The sequence below is a fragment of the Macadamia integrifolia genome, chromosome 5 (genome assembly GCF_013358625.1).
Source record: "Macadamia integrifolia cultivar HAES 741 chromosome 5, SCU_Mint_v3, whole genome shotgun sequence".
NCBI classification, from domain to species: domain Eukaryota; kingdom Viridiplantae; phylum Streptophyta; class Magnoliopsida; order Proteales; family Proteaceae; genus Macadamia; species Macadamia integrifolia.
In genome coordinates this window covers 29,359,875-29,377,839 of record NC_056561.1, presented here as the reverse complement: position 1 = coordinate 29,377,839, position 17,965 = coordinate 29,359,875, and the positions used below count along the sequence as shown (strand labels likewise).

At 39.1% G+C, this 17,965-nt stretch overlaps 1 protein-coding gene across 3 annotated transcripts in view; it reads right to left on the bottom strand.

Moving 5' to 3' along the window:
- Positions 1-5,182: 5,182 nt before the first annotated feature.
- Positions 5,183-17,965, bottom strand: part of LOC122079521 (vacuolar cation/proton exchanger 3-like) — a 59,755-nt gene continuing 46,972 nt past the window's right edge. For all 3 annotated transcript variants that reach the window (XM_042646053.1, XM_042646054.1, XM_042646052.1), the window contains 4 exons: positions 9,476-9,592; positions 9,331-9,384; positions 8,909-9,025; positions 5,183-5,538 (listed from right to left, as the gene is read on the bottom strand). In XM_042646053.1, coding sequence (XP_042501987.1) covers positions 5,344-5,538; positions 8,909-9,025; positions 9,331-9,384; positions 9,476-9,592 — 483 coding nt within the window. In that variant the 3' untranslated portion in view covers positions 5,183-5,343. The remainder of the gene's footprint in view (positions 5,539-8,908; positions 9,026-9,330; positions 9,385-9,475; positions 9,593-17,965) is intronic.

The window sequence follows — 17,965 nt, the reverse complement described above, 5'->3', positions numbered from 1 at the left end:
GGAGGGGCTGGCTACTAGAGAACCCCTTCACGAAGAAGTAACTTAGGTCGCTGAAGCTGTGAATCGACTTCGTCGGTAGTCGGTTATACCACAGCCTCGCCGCTCCCCTGAACGTCAATGGGAGGGCCCGACACATAATATTTTCTGAGACGCGATGGAATTGCATGGCGACCTTAAAGCCTTCCAAGTGATCGACGGGGTCCCCCGACCCGTCATAGGTGTCGTACTTGGGCAGGCGGAAACCGACTGGGAGCGGGTCCCTCATGACCTCGTCAGCTAAGGCCGTATCATTGGTAAGGTCGGGCTCGCGGTTCCCTGTCTGGTTTTCTGCCACCTTTCTGATCTCGTCTTTCAGGTCTAAGATCATCCTCTTTAATCCCGAGTCCTCGGACCTCTGTTTGTCCCCTTGGTGCTGATCCCCATGCGGGTCTCTTGCGGCGCGTCGCGTCCTACTTCGGGGCGCGGGACTCTCTCTTGCTCGGCTTCGAGGATCACGGCCGGCCCTCGTTGATCCCGTACTGCTTCGGTCTTCTTCTCGAACCCTCTCAAACTGGACGTGGGTATCTGGGAGCGCTCCGCCGGTCTTGTGGGAGACAGCTTTGGAAACCTCCCTCATAGTCTCGGCCATCCGGTTATATTTGTTCTGGAGGTCTTCGAACTGCTGCTTCGTCACGTACTCCTGAGCCGCGGGAGGCTGATGGTCGCTGCCTTCCCGTACTGAATATCCGGCCGACCGCTGGTATCTGACGGACACTTCCCGGTCATCATGACCCCTTTCTCGTCCGGTCTCCGCCGAGGGAGGAAGCTCCCCTGAAGGTTCTTCCCCCATGTCTATGTTGGACGTCGCTCTCGTCCTTCTTCGGTTGTAGGTTCTCCCCACCATTACCGTCGTTCCCACAGACGGCGCCAATCTGTTGCTGCCAAAAACCCCGCTAGTCCAACCTACACAAACACAGACGACGGAGGCCCGGAACTTTGTCCGGGGTTAGTCCTCCGACGCTCAAGTCAGGGTCGGCCGCACAGTTCAATAAGGGAGTAATGGTGAGGGTGTTAGAGCTTACCTTCCCCTTTCTTCCGTGCCTTCTTATATAGCTCTTTGGCCTTAGGGTTTTTCCCCCTTCGGCCTTCTTAGAGTCCTACTCGAATACGTCCAACCTTCTGGGGGGAATATTCCCCTCATGCAGACGACGTGATCCCGCATGATTCTGCGGGCGTGCCTCGGTGATTGCGCGTGCTCGAGTGTGAGTGGTCTCTTGGACCCTTCGTCTGGCGGTGGACACGTGTCTCAGAGGCGACACGTGTCATGGCCCCCACCGAGGGGTTATTTTGGCTATATCAGGTAGGTAGGCTTCTTCATAAGTCATCTCATCCCCCCTCTCATTTCCTCTTCTTACTACCCATCATTCTTAACTTAGGTTTTTAATTTCTGTTTTACTTTATTGCTTTTCCTTTCCCCCAAGGTTTTTGGCTAGACGATGCGTTGGCTTTGCCCCTCCTAGCCATAGAACCATCATTTTATTGCTTTTACTTTCAAGCTTAGTAGAAAAGCCATTGTAAGAGTTACTCTCTGGTCAAGTAAGGAAGCTTGCATTATTTACGCTACATCCCTCGGGCTAAGTAGAGAAACCTACTTGTGTGCCTCTCGCTAGCTTTCTTCCCTTTTAGTTGCACTTTTATTATTTTTTTCATAACTTTTACTTTATTGCTTTCTATTTCAGCACTTTTAGTTTCAGTTATTTACTTTTTATCTGTGTGGTGTAAGTATTTAAATTCCTAGATGATGAATGGTTAGGACGTTCTTTTAATTTTAATTTCAATTCCAATTTCCCTAAATGTGTTGGTTAGGACATTTTTAGATGCATGTGTTTTAGGGTGGTAGTTAGAAGTAGATCACCATCATTATTCCGTACACTTTTGCATTACTAAAAGCCAAAAATAAAGTGGCTGCTCTTCTTGTATTCGACCCATAGCTACACTGATCCGTACGTTTGCGGTTACTTTTAAATCTCAAACAAAGTACCTACTACCATTGCCTCCTCCTTGCACTCCAGCAGTCCTCTCATAAGAGAGGAATTCCAGTCCTATGTCAATGGGAGTGCTCACAACCTGGATGGTCTGATTCTCTGTTAGCAAAAATGCGTTTAAAATGGATTAAAACACGTTTCCCAAAGATATGGCAAAAAACAGCAAACTTCAAGCATTCCTGTTCTAAACACGTTCCCGTTTTTATGGCGTTTTTGTGAGACTTGATTTTTAGAACATAATGTCTACTTAATTGACCATATCTCTCTCTCCTGAACTCTGAGCGACCTGATTCTTTCACCAACTAGAAGCTAACTCAATGTACTATATTTCTCATGATATTACCTTCAACTCAAATTCAATGCACGGACCCTGAAATTGAACTATAAACTGATGTATTTGCCTCCCAACTCTAACTCTAACTGAAGGTACATCACTTCGAGAGTGAGTTGACTATGTTGACAACAATGAACAACATCATAGCCTAGTCACATTGCTCAATAAGACTTTGGACATGTGTGGTATATGAATTTAGAATTGGTGTTGGATAATATTCAATGATGTCTTAGAACTTATAATGAGACATGGGATGTATATGCATTAACGTTGGATATTGTAATTGTTTTGAACATTAGACGCTGATATTTAAGTAATAATTCCTTAATTTATGAGTATACTACCGTTTTTTTAATCCCATACGTTTGAAATCTACATGTTTAAAACCCGTACCGTCTATTTTCCGTATTTTACCATTCTCTATATTTTTGACCGTTTATTTGACCGTATCATTCGAACATTTTCACCGTTTAAAACCCGTACAATCCGTTTCCGTTCTTTTTCCATTCCCCTTTTTGCTAACAATACTTTGAACACTAGTGTGGAAAACTTGCATACTGAGTTCTCCATGTTTGCTGCAGACTACAGATCACAAAAAGACATGTTCAAGGCCTCTACTCAGAGTTGATTAGGTGTCACTGAAGGACAGAACCTGCAGATTATGAAACAGATGGACGTCATTCATGAAAATTTCCATAATGCATTTCCCTCCACCACCACATTCTACTCCTTGATCCATGGAAATCCTCATAGACATATCCGTCACATATGTGTATCAATGATTGTCTGAACCTGTGTACTGTGTCTATGTTTAAATGTAAAAAGTTGAACTTGGAATTAATCTCTGTTTTTGTGTTATGAAGCTTTGTGGGTGCTCCTTGTTTTTGGTTTGGATAGTTCTGTGCTGCAATGACAATATAAGCCCTAGAACTATATGTGTTTGAGATCCCTGTTATATTGTTTATGTGTTTGTCTTAGTGTAAGTGTTGCTACTTATTAGCTCCTTGTCACGTTTCTGTAATTTGTATGTTGTGTCATTATTGCTACCTTTAGTATCGTTTTTGTGTTTGTTTCTTCTTCTAGTTGGCTTGATCCAATCCTTGTACATCAATGATGATTTTACGAAAGGAATGACTATGTATGGACTCTATTGCTCAATACTGTAATTTATTATTTGAGTTCATTTTTGCATTTCTGCAGGTTATTTATTCTGTATACTCTATACTCCTATGGTTACCCCTTTTGTCGATGACAAATGGGGCAAATTATAACAGAAGAAACATAAGGGGGGAGTTATATGGTATATTTATTTTGGAGAAACAAGGTGAATAATGCTTGTGTGAAGGTATCAATTGTTTGCACATTTGTTAGGGGGAATATTCACTAATTTTTTATACATTTCACCCTTGCTCATTGTCTTACATTTCCATTCGGTCATACTTAAATCTTGTCATTAAAAGATATTGTCTACTTATGGCATCAATTGTGGGGAGTTCCAAAACCTTTTCAACTGCAATTTGTCATCACCAAAAAGGGGGAGATTGTTAGGCAGCTATTTTCCCATTAGAGACTGATTTGGCAAGCAGTTTTGGGCCACTTTGAAGTGTTATTTAAAAACAAGGCTGCGGCCTTTTCGAAAGACACGTAGTGCTATCAATTGAACATCTTTAAGTCTTCTTAGTGCTCATCTTTTGAGAATCATTCATTGTGCTCTTTTATTTTTTTTTACCTACCTACTAGAGGTTTTTGTATTGCGCTTTCACTTGTGTATCTTGGCTAATGAGCCCTTTGATTTTCTACTTCACATCTTGAGAGAAGTTGGGTTGTAACCTGTAAGTGGTGAGCATAGTAAAACCACTAGTTTTGAGTGTTGCCTTCAAAACACTTGGGTTGGCGTTGAGCCCGCGAAAAGCATTGTAAGAGTTTGAGTTCGTGAAAAGCCGAGTGTGATCTTGCAAGTGGAAGAGCCAAGTTGCCAAACCACTATAAAAGTTTGTGTGTCAATTGTCTCTCCTTCTCTTCTTACAATCCTCATTTGCACACTCTCATTTTTACATCTCTCCAGGAAATTTTGTGTTTGGGGAAGTTGAGTATTCAAGTTGCAAGAATTTTCTTTTAATAACTCAATTCACCCCTCTTACTAATTTCTGCCGAGCCATCTATAGGGCCATCTTTAATTCTGGAGCATACATTCTGCAGATTCTAAGCACTGTTCGACCTATCATTCAGTCCCTTCCAAGTGTTTGATGTTAATTTCTTGATCCAATCCGATTCTGACCTGTCTCTACTTGGCTCTAGATCACTGTGATCCTGTCCTAATCTTTGGTAATTCCGTAAGGCTGGTAGCAAGGTTTAAGATCTCCATCTTGCCCCTAGTTTCGCTAAACCAAAAAAGAGAAATAAGATCTTGTATTTTTTCCCGGTCGACTTGGTGGCCATAAGGCCTAATTTGTGCATGTCTTTCCTCACTACCTCTCCTATGGTCATTTTGGCCTGCCTCTAGCTCTTTTGGATCCTTCTATCTGGATCACGACACTTCTTACTGATGCATCCAATGGCCACCGTTGAACATGGCCATACCATGTCAAACGACTTTCTCGAAGTTTATCATAAATTGGGACAACTCCCAAATTCACTCGAATACGTTTATTCCTTACCTTATTCCTCCTAGTTTTCCCACACATCTATCTTTAACATTCTCATTTCCGCTACACATAGTTAATCAATATGTCACTTCCATTGAAGTGTGGCAATAGTTACACCTCACATACTCTGTCTTTGTTCTACTTATCTTAAAGCCTCTTTATTCTAGGGCAGATCTCCATCACTCCAGTTTAGCATTGAGACCTATTTTTGTGTCATCCAATAAAACAATATCATCCGCAAAAGCATGCACCATCGAACCTCACCTTGAATATTTTTAGTCAATTCAGAAACTAGTTAACAAGTTCGGAAAAATGCAATACAATGCAGCACATTCAAGACTCAGCTTAGCCAGTGATAATAAAGTGGCAACTTATAATAAAAATTCCCGTGAACTTTCTTTCTTTTCTTTTTTTTTTTGTTGGGTGGGTCTGCAAACTTACCGTTTGAAGGGTCTACATGCACAAAAAAACTGGCCGCGACTATAAGGTAGCAAAAAATAAGCATCAGACCTTTGAAATAGTTTGAAGTCCCTTCCTGCATCATTGTAAGCAACTGTAATGAATCAAATGTGTGATGTATAAAAAGGAGTTACAAACCACAAATATTTTTTTCAGGGAATAATCTGTTTGGACAGTAGCAGTTCCCTATTGAAGGTCTACCAAATTAGAAGCAATCTGCTGAAAGTTGAGTCCAAGAGTTACATTCATTTATGAAACTTAAATGAGGTGATAATCACATGTACTTAATAGGATAAGAGTAAAATATTTGCAGAAAAAGGAAATTAAATTTGCTCTGCTATTTGGGTTCTTAAGTCGTGGGTCTTAAAAGATACCGACTGTAGAAAAGGTTCCTAATTTGTTAAAGTTAAATTAGAAAGTAGCTGTATGCAAAAAGTGGGTTCTAAAAAATGAGAATGCCTGATCATCCAGCGGCCCTAAGGTGAGATTAAATGTCTGTTTTGAGGGAATCAGCCCCTAGTAAAAGACAAATGGTTCCTCTACACCTAGTTCCTTACCTACTTTGCCGATAAATCTCCAAGTGCAATTGTAAGTGCAATCTCAGAGAAAGGTCCTCTAACTCCAGATCCTTTCAGCAAATTTGAGACTTCTCCTTTGATATCAAGAGCAAGTTTTCCATGGCCTCCTCTAGTTGTGTTGATTCTCGAAGGAACAAGCACATTGTTGTGTCCTGGGCATATTTGTTATTTCATTTACTTAGAATATTATTCATTAATAAGCAAATACCTCATATTTGAATCCAATAAAAATAGTTTAAAAATCAAATTCCAAAAGGATAAAAAGTCAACCCCCTTGTCCAAGAACAAACACTAGATTTTTGGTCATAAGGGCAATTTTCAACTTTCAAAAGTTGGGGTTTCTTTCAATTCTAAAAATTTTATAATGGTAAAACATTGTTAAAGACCAAAAGTCCAGTAAAATAATCTTTCGTTTAGATGTCCATAAAATTATTTCTATTTTGGCGATTTTAACAGCATTCACGCACTTTAAAATAAGTTTGACCAGAATATAACTTTGTTATTACAACTCAGATTTAAGTAATCTTAGACTTGTTGGAAAGCTGGTTTTGTGTTATAATGATACCTAATACAAAAAGTCTCATGTAAATATAAAATCATTTGACCAGTTAAACATATTATAGAACAAGAGCATTTCTCTACATGTTGATTTTTTATGACTTAATGTTGATATTTTACGATTTGATGTGGCTTAATGTTGATTTTTTATGACTTGATGTTGCTTAATGTTGATTTTTTATGATATAAGGTATCTGTAGCATACTAAATAATGTTAGAAAAGAGAGAAATAAAAAATAACACTTGATTGCCTTAGTACTTGTCACCTAAGCACTTAGGCAACCACCTTGGTGCCCTGCCAACTATGGTCCTAAGTATGTCCCTCTCCCTTCTACAGCCCTCTTCCTCCTCTCTTAGAGGAATGGGCTTAGTTTGTATGTACTTTATCTCTTATTTGTTTCTCTTCCTCTCCCTTTTTGGGGCCCCTTGTATCTCTTTCCCCTATTTTGGTAATGAATTTTTATTCACCCCAAAAATAAATGGCAAAGAGAAACAAATTATGTTTCGACGTGTGGGAGAAACCTTGATCTCTTTCTGCTTTGTTTGTTTCTACCAGGGAGGAGTCTTGCTTTCATGTGCCCTGTCTACTTAGTTTTGAAAACCAACCAAACTGCATTGGCAAATATAAAGTCCAATGATTAAAGTATCGGTATCGGTCACCGTATCGGTCGGCCAAAATTAAGATATGTATCGGAGGTATCGTATTGTATCAGAGATACGCTAAGATACTCTAATGATACGCACATAAATGGATAGGAAACATTTTTTTATACACTTTTGCATAAAAAAAAGTTAAAAAAAAAAAAAACTATATACATGTATTATGCATAAACACTAAATTGAGAGTATCGCACTATGAATCTAAGGTTTGTAGTTGTCCCATAAATATAAAATCCTTGTTTCTAACCTTGATTTCTGCTTTAGTTAGAGACAAAAAATGGCTGACAACACCTTTGGAACAAAAACCCCTCAAAAAATCGTGTTTTTTTTCTTAAAAAACCCACTTTGACCATTAAATGACCGTAGCGCACCGTATTGGTATGTATCGTACTGTATACGCACCGATACGATACATACTAGTGTGTATCGGTATGTACGTAGGAATTCAAGAACTAAAGTATCGATATTGATCACCGTATCGGTCGGCCAAAATTAAGATACGTATCAGAGATACACTAAGATACGCTAAAGATATACACATAAATGGATAGGAAATATTTTTTTAAACACTTTTGCATCAAGAATTTGTTAAAAAAAGCTATTAATAACATGTATTATGCATAAACACTAAATTGAGGATATCGTACTAAGAATTTAGGGTTTGTAGTTGTCCCATAAATGTAAAATCCTTGTTCCCAACCTTGATTTCCACTTTAGTTAGAGATAAATATGGCTGGCTGCAACTTTAGAACAAAAACCCCTCAAAAAATCGTGTTTTTTTATGAAAAATTACCCATCTTGGCCATTATATGATCGTAGTGCACTGTATCGGTACATACCGATACTCACCGATACGTACTGATACTCATTGATTCATACCGAAACCTACATTTCACCTCAATTTTATATTTTCCATAGAGTCGTATCGGTGCATATCATATCGTATTGATGTGTATCGGTAGTGTATTGATACATATTGGTATGTATCGTATGATATATATCGATACGAAAGGCTTTTAAGAATTCCATGTATCGTATCGGTGTGTATCGTATCGGTCGGCTAAATTTAAGATACGTAAAGGAAGGTATCGTATCGGTATCGGAGATACTTTAAACCATGCGTAAAATACATATCAATACAAAAGGATTTTAAAAATTCCATGTATCGTATTGGTTAGGGCCGATACCGATACGGTATACATTCCGATACTTTAAACCATGATATAAACCATAGCGAAGGAATGGTTTCCATCACTGCTGGTGCCAGAAACAGGCAAATAACTGAAAATTTTACAATCATATTGGAAAAGGTTATTAATGCCTCCCAAACAGGTCTGCAACTATTCTTGGGTGAACCAGACCCTCAAAGTATTTCATTACTCTAGATCAGTTCTGGTGAGGTTGGGTACTCTTAATAGGGGAACCACACTCGTATCATTGAACAGTGTTTGTAGACAGCCCCATACCAGCAAATAAAGGAGAAAGCTTTCTCCACATACCTTTAATATTTGGGTAAAACATGCATCACCCACCTGGGGTCCAGAAATACCGCTAAAGCCCTAATCGCATCTTATAAGGAAGTCGCATTTCAGATATAACTGAAATAGGCCACAGCATAGTTGTGTTTGATTTAAAAGTTGGAGAACATACCTGCAGCATAAATGCCACTACTAGAACTGTAATAAAGAGTGTAGCAGTCTCAAAGAGCTGAAAATTCAAGTCCATTGGTTGGCCCATAAGCCAACCAACAACCACACAGAAAGGAATCTGCATTGATAAAATAAGAAACATAAGCCAATAATATCACCCACGCAGCATAAACTTTTCTCGTCTAACAGAATTTAGAACAACTACTCGTAAAGAAAGAACTACAGCTGTTAATTCTCAAAAGGAACTCCTCTACCATATACCTATACAAGGCCATCTGTACAATTAATTCAAATACAACATAAAAAATAAATTAAAAATAAAAAATAAAAAAGTTTGACCATCTAAATTTTTTCAGTTCAAGCTTTTGGTGGATGACATTAAGATCAGCATACTCTTGTCAATAAAGGCTTTCAAGGTCTTACCACAAACATAGATATTTGTGTAGATGACCCAATTGCAACTCCAAGAGTGATGTCCTGGATAACCCCACACCCAAAAAAGGAAGACGAGTAAGGCATAAAATAGAATTGGGAAAAATAGGATGACTGCACAATTTAAGTGACTCACAAGTTTGTTTTTCATGGCAAACATGATTGCACTAGCATGCTCAGCAGCATTTCCTACGATAGGAAGCAGGATTACACTAATAAAAGCCACTGGCATATTCAAGGAATCAGAAGCTCCCTGAAAAAGAATGTAATAAGATCAAAATGTTAATTGTCTCCATGAAGCTGAAGCCCATTACCTCCGAAAAGAAAGCGACGGAGCTTAATAACAAAGACATTCAGGAGCAGTTTCACATTTTGGATACATGCTATATATAACATCATAATTGTAAATTTTATCAAGATATTTCATATTTTTGATACATGCTATATACAACATGGTGATTGTTAATTTTTTATCAATATTAAGCGGAGACATACAGGCCCATTCAGCAATTCCAGTCCCCTTTCTCCTCGGTCCAGAGACAAAATGTAGGACTAGTCAACAGTTCATCATGGAAGAAAGGACTCACCGAGCTGGGATCACTAACTAATACTAAAATAATAGAAAAGTCATCTTTGGCAAATAAACATGTACATGCTTTTGTCTTTCCGTCCCAGTTGAGTCTCTTATCTTGTCATATAAATGTGTATAGGCATGGAGTCCCTGTGCTGCAATTCGCACCAAGCTACAGGAATGAGCGCATCTCTGCTTCTATAATACTTTTGGATGGGGGCAATCCGATTTGACCACATAGTTCCTTCACCACATCAACTCCATAACTTGTATTCCACTGGAACTACTATCAGGTTAATAGAAACTCTTGATTTTCCATTCTTTCTTAATCTTATAAATGAAAAGGTCCACAAAAGGGGCTTTCCTTTTGCTATGTAGGCCTAAACTTGGTAGGTGGTAAAACATATGAGCCTGTTGGATAACACCATGTCAAATACCATACTGAAAGTGCTCAACAGAAATTGATTGCTGTTTTCTCTAGAGGATCACACACACATCAAAGTGGAATGTTAAAAAGAAAAATATGTTGCAACAAGCACACTGCCTTTTTTTCCTTATTATTGGCAGCAGAAGGAGAGCAAGATCCAGGACTAGAAAAGAGGGATCCCAGAAGACAATTGAGGCAGAACAAAAACACAGCAAACATCCAAAGGCTGCACCCAATCCTCAAACATGAAACGTTATAACAAGAATCCTCCCACAGATACACGAGTACCACCACAAAACCACCTCAAGTTACCAAGCCTGAAAAAGGAAAAACAAAAGACCAATCAAAAGAGATGACCCATGTAGTGGACCCACCAATTCATTGATTCCTATTTAATGATACAGCTAAGTAGCAAGGGGATGGAATGCAATCTTTGAAGATGGACTCCCAACTCCCGATCCTTTGATAAGGTTTGGAAGGCCATCTTCTTTCATGTCAGCTCTAAACATGCCATGCTTCCCCACTCCCATGTAAGGGTTCCCCAAGGAACAGGCTTCATTGCTAGAGGGTCCTTGCTGCTTGTGCTGTTTTGTTTGGCTTGTTGCTTGCTTTTGGCCTTGGGGCCCCTGTATATTCTTCTTTCTCCTTCTTCATAATGAAATTCTTATTCACCCCAAAAAAAAACATGGCAGGGGGTTTTATGTAATTAATTTCTTATTTCTGAGTTTATGGGTGATTATACTTAAGTGTCCTTTGTAATTTCTAACAGTTTATTAAGTGGTATATACTTGGCTCTAGGCTCACAGTTAGATTGTCCAGAATGCTAACCGTGAGCTCTAGGGTTCATCTCTCCATCAACTTCTTCTTTTCCCCTTCTCTTCTTCTTCCTTTTGTATCACATGTGCTGATCTTCTAGTTCTTGTGTTGTCAAAATTCCAACAAGCATCATGTTGTTACCTCTTGAATGTGGCAATTTTCAAAAAAATATAAAGCCTAAGACACTAAATGCTTGGTGACCAATTCAAAATATTGGCAGCTGATGGCATTGATGACACAACCAACACTCCTCGAATTAATGACAAGACTACAACCAAAGATATTTGAAAGTGGAAAGCAGGTGTAAAGGTTCTCTAAGAATTTAAATTAGAGGTTTTTCTCAGCATAGTTGTCAAGGTGCCACCTAGGCATGTAGGCTCCTTCTTAGGGCCGAGGCGACATAAGGCCTTGTTTGACACTTCAGGAGTTCACGTTGATTAATGTTTATTGCTTTGTTTTTTTACGGATATGCTTATATTTCATCCTTTGTTTTTTTATTATATGTTGGAGTCACATAGGCGCCTAGGTGCCCCTCCAATGCCTTGGGCTGCTTAGTTGCCTTGACTACTATATTCCTTGGAGATCTAGTATTCTATATTAATGTTTTCCTCCTTCAATTGGTTTGACTGAAGAAATCCCATGCATTGAGATGTACTTGATTTAGTGGGGATTCATCAGAATACTTTCCATAGCTGATAGGATTTAACTATGTTGTAATATGGGTGTCAGGGTAAATCTGTCCATAGGGGCATTATATGAACATGGTATCATAGCAGAGATCCACATTGGGATCCCAGCCCTAGCCGCAAGCTCTCTCGTTTTTTTTCCAGCTTCCGCCTCTCTCTCACCTCACAGCTGCTCTCAGTGAGCCATTCCTAGGCCACTGAGGGTCTTCTCCCTCTTCTTTGGTCTCTTAGATCTTAACTACAGGATTATCTGAGAGACCTCTTAGACCTTTTACCAATTTTTTCTCAGGGTTTTCAGCCCGAGTCGATTTTTTGTCAGGGTTTTTAAACCCTCCATCGATTCTTGCTAGGGTTCATTGGTGATCATTGACTCCTTCAAGGCTTCATCCCTATTTCAGTTTATGATTCTGATCATGGCATCAATCACAGTTACTGTCTCTTCTACATATGGTATGTTCTAAGTTTCCTGCATCAACCTGAGTGATATTTTCTGACTCATAACTATCTTAGAAAACTGTACTGCATCAACTGGAATTGAACGGATGAGTCGTGGGACTCATAATGACTTCCCCGCATTCCCTATTAGCTCTGTTTGTTTGGGTGGGAGCAATCATTTGATGTGGTCTCATTCCTGTTATCTCTCCATTGATTCACTTGATTATGTGGGTTACCATACCGGCGAAACTGTGAAGCCTACTACTGCTGATGCTTCACAGAGGAAGTGAAGTTTTGATAACTCCTTGGTGATAGCTTTTCTTATCAACTCTATGCAACCCAGGTTGCTCAAGGTTATCTTCTCTTGGATTTTACAGCCAATATTCGGAAGGCGGCTCAAGACACATACTCTCAGGTTGGCAATGATGCATGGGTTTATGAACTGTGAAAGAAGATTAATGAAATCAATCAAAAGGACCTAAATCTATCTAAGTATTATTCTGAGTTGTGTAGTCTGTGATAGGAACTAGATTTTTATTACACATTCAAGCAAATGTACAATCCAACAAAGACCTAGACAATCTTCACGCTTGTGGAGACAGACAAAAGACCAACGGATGGGGTAAAGAAATCTAGAAGCATCAGTCCTTTTCCAAAGGAAGTTGCACATAAGGGTTTTCGTCGTCTTGATGGTGGATTGGGCAACCCAAAGACACCAGACCAATAGATGTAGCAGGATTGGAGCACAGATCTCATGAGCTCCAAGCAACCGGATAAAGATACATTAACTGTGAGGTGATACCAAATTACAAACCGGTGTGGTGGCAAGTCATGCAAGAATTTCTCAATTTCAGCAGTGGTGAAGTAATTTGGTCGTAAACCCCAAGGGGGTAGCCAAGTTGGCAAGGGACCTTTGCCTCAGGAAGCATGTGGTTCTGAGTTCAACTCTTCTTACCTCCTTGGGGCCACTCACAAAGGGGTGTCTAGTCAGGCCAAAGGCCTGGATACCCGTCGTTAGCCAAAAAAAAAGAGTAATTTGGTCGTCGACACTCGATCTTCCTAACACGATGTTGAACCAGACGTTCCACCTTCCTCTCCATACTATTGCACAGATGATGTATAAAAACCGTTCTTCCAGGTACTCAAAAGTAATTTGAGCTTCAATCCACCTCATGAGATAAAGGTCCACTTGGCTTTTACTTGATCAATTTCTAAAGGTCACATTTGTTGTTACGAGATCATACAGCTTTTGCAAATTCTAAAATTGAATCTCAAGCTTAACCCCTTCCACCAAATTATTTCAAAATGATCATTATATTTGAACCATTACACAATAAAATAAAATAAAAGTCCAATTCAATGGGCTATAATGGCAATGAAGTTAATAGAGTTCTTCCCTCTATTTGGACCAAATATTTCAGCACTGGAACAATGATTTGCAACAATAATACACATCAATGGTTTGTGCAAATAATTGGCCACATCCTTAATGACTTCAAATATAGTCTCTGTAAACAACAAAGAAGAAAAAAGCGCGCGCGCGCGAGAGAGAGAGAGAGAGAGAAATGATTTGGGTAATGGGAGCCCCAATCAATGAGATTGGGCTGCCCTGCTCAATTCATTATATAGACTAGCTATCACATACTCCTAGTAGGAATAGAAAGCAATAAAATATGAAACAAATCTAACTCCTAATTCTAATCTACTAACTAATTATAGTTAGACTAGTACACTACTAAGGGGAGTCGTGGCTTGCGCTGGACAGCTAGCCATGACTCCTCTATCTCACGCAATACTTCTAACAGTCTCCTTCCAAATGAAGCACACAAGGTACTAGAAACACTACAAAATGAAGTTCTCCTTCAACTATTGAAACAAGGACCAGTGAACTTAGTTTCCAGTTTTATGTCACCAAAATTCTTTGATTCCTTTTAGTTTGATTCTTCTTGTACAAGGAAGATCTCTTTTAGAGACACTTTATTAGTTTCCTTTTCTGTTATGTTTCTATTTTTGTTTTTTCTTGGGAGGCAAGTTTTATGCCTATATAATGTAATGACCCTATAGAGGCCCCCAACAATTTCAAGATATAAAGAAGGGGATAGGGGACTATTTCAGTCCAAGGACTCTCACCCACGGCCTCTCACCGTTTGTTTGGTCTTCCACCAATGGCATCACACCATACCATCTCACAGAGCAAGCACGAAGCAGTATTTATTTTTCTCATATTGGATTGTTTCAACCTTTCCTCTTATTTATAAATCAATTGATTACATCCTAAACAATTTCTAGAAACAAACAGAATTCCAAATATTAATTGGAAACTAATTCCTAACAACAACACCATTCAGTCTCATCCCAACTTAATGGGGTCGGCTACATGGATCTATACAAAACAAAATCAGGGGAAAGAAAAAAAAAAAGATGTCCAAAAAGAAAAAAAAAATGAGGGGGATGAAAGAGATAAAAGGATGAGAGATGACAAAGGAAAAGTGAGTGGAAATATGAGAGTAAGAGGAAAGAGGCACAGCCCATCATGTCAAGAGAATCTCAGCTAAACGGGGTCGGCTACATAGATCCTTGCCCTCCAATAGGCTCCATCTGAGGTCATACTTGGGACAAGACCGAGACTATGCATGTCATTCCTCACAACTTCTCCTATAGTCATTTTAGGACTGCCCCTAGTCGGAAACAGATCACTCCTTATTGGGGCGTCCCCAAGCCAATAAGAGTGTCCCCAGGCCCCCGTTGAACATGGTCATACCACTTCAAACGACTTTCATGGAGCTTGTCCTTGATTGGGGCAACTCCCAAATCAACTCTAACATGCTCATCCCTTACTTTATCCATCTTAGTTTTGCCGCACATCCATCTTAACATCCTCATCTCTACTACACATAGCTTCTGTATATGATAGTTCTTAACTTCCCAACATTCCGCCCTATACATAATATATGCTTAACTTCCCAACATTCCGCCCTATACATAATAGCCAATCGCATAATAGTCCTATAGCATATTCCCTTAAGCTTTAAAGGGATACACATGTCACATAACACTCCAGATGCACCACTTTAATTCTCTATGAAACATCATCCTCTAAGTCACCTTCTTTATTTATGGTTGACCCCTAATATCTAAATTAGTCACTGTTGGGAATATGCCCAAACTCTTTTAAACGTTTTGGTAATAACAAACAAACCATAGCTTTAACCATGTATGTTAAGTGGTGGTTAGTACAAAAAGTTAGCTCAAGCTATGTATGCTTAAAGAATCAAAGTCAAGACAAGAAGATCAAGAGTGGAAGCTTCAAGACAAGATGAAGACTGTGGAAGATGAAAGGCAAAAGAGGAATCATCAAGTAGTAATGAAGATCTCAAGGATCATGCTACAATGAAGACTTCAAGATTCAAGTCAAGAAGATCCTAGGATAGTCTAGTACTCTTTATATTGTACAATCTATATGTAATTGTGCACGCACTTCATACATCGCATATCATCATACTAGAATGACTATAGGACATTCCTTGACCTAGCATGAAGTCCATAGGTGGTGTAGAACATAATTAGAAAAACATGTTCTATGTGACTTTTTGTGAAAATCACTACACCCTGACTCAAGGGTATTTTGGGAGACCTTAGAGTCAGTATCAAGAAAAGAACCCTGCATAAAAGTTGTAGGAAATCGAGTCACGATTCCAACACAACTTGAATCGGGATAATCGGATGTCAGACCGAAGAGTTATGGCTGAAATACTGACTACTGGTCAGTATGACAGTAGACTGTCAAAAACAGAACAAAACCGTAGGCGGTCGACCAGACCTATCCGAGGCCATAGCCGGTTGACCGGATGAAAGTCCCGGCCTACCGGCACCTATCTGGATCACTTCTAACGGCTAGTTTTCTATCTCCAACGGCTCTTTTTGGTCGACCGGCTACCGATGGCAGTTAACCAGTGGACCCAGAATATGACCGTTAGAGTCTGATTTACTGCCTAAAATGCTATCCTAATCTCACCTATAAATACCTAAGATTCTCATAATTAATTATCAATTCAGTCTGAACATTGAGAGCTTTAGTGTGAGCATACAAAAGTCAAAAAGTCATTCTATCCCACTTGAGCAGTTTGGTCTTCCACATTTCAGAAGACCTCAAGTCTCAACAGTCTTCTACATTCTTCTATGCAAGTCAAAGCTACAGAGAAGACTTTATAAAAAGGTGCATCATTCATTTTTCATTATCATCATTTGCACCACACCAGAAGTATTCCTTTTATTCCACTTTTCTCTTATCCTAAAAAGAGTAAGGTGCCTCTACCTACAAAGGAGATTGTAAAGGCGCCTCTTTGCCTATAAAAGGGATTTGTAAGGATGTTCTTATCCATAAAAGATTGTAAAGGTTTTCTTCCCTACCTACTATACTAAAAGGGAGAACTAGTGGAATACCTTACAAGAGGATTCTTGTAGGAAATGGACTAGACTTGGATTGATTCGAACCACTATAAATTTCGTGTTGTGTGATTGTCTCTATTTTTACTTATTCCACATTATTTTTAATTTGCAATCACACTTTGGGATATTAGTTTGAAAAAATTAAATTTCCACTAGTATAAATTATTCACTCCCCTCTAGGTTATTTCAGTCACTTTGCGGAATCTCTCTCCTTAGTTTTCACCATTTCATTATCCATTATAGAATGACTGAAGTTATACATCACATACTCCATCTTCGATCTACTAATCTTAAAACCTCTTGTTTCAAGGTTGATCTCCATAGCTCCAACTTAGCGTTAATCCCTGCTTTTGTTTCAACTAAAACGATGTCATCGGCAAAGTGCATACACCAGGGGACCTCATCTAGAATTTTCTTGATAAACTAATTTATTGTCTCTAATTATATAACTAAAAAAATCCTAATTAGAAACAAATATCTATCTAACAGCCCTCCACGCAATAGCATAAAACTCCCTAAAATTAAGGACTAACCTGATCTAACCCAACTCAATTCCTTGTATCAATCATCACACTGATCTTATCCAGCTGACCTTATCTCCTGAAAGGTTATCCACCCCAACTGTAATAGGCCCACAGAGATCTACTAGTAATCTGCAATCTTCCACCGCAAGGAAGAAAATAATATCCTGCCTTATCTACCATGTGAGCTGGCCATGGGACCCATGTACGCTGTCAATTGCTCTCCAAGTATGTCTCCACAAAATCTGGAAAAAAAAAATCCTCCCTTAAATCAGCAATGATCTCCCTCAATTATATCTGGTCAATCTCTATTTTAAAGCTGTCTTGATTTCTTCATTGGAGAGAACCAATGGGCAATGTGACCCAAATCATGGGCCAGAATTGAACCAAATTTGATACCCAATCGTCTGACCTGACCTATTTCAGCTTTTGTACAGAAAATGTGTCCTTTCTATATGTTTTGAGTATATGGGAGGAAAGAAACACAGGAAGATTTGAAGTAAAGGATGAAGAATCCAGCAACATGGCAAGGAGGGTTAAGAAAATGGTCCCTGGTTGAACATCAAGGTTTCTTGGAACATACGTCCATCAAGAGCAAATAAACTTTCTCAATCCAAGAAACTATCCTTGCAAAATGACTTACAAGGCCTTTATATAGACATAAACTTCCTCCCATAAAGGCTTATCCACAAGTTAGTTACTTAAGCAGCTAATTACTTTA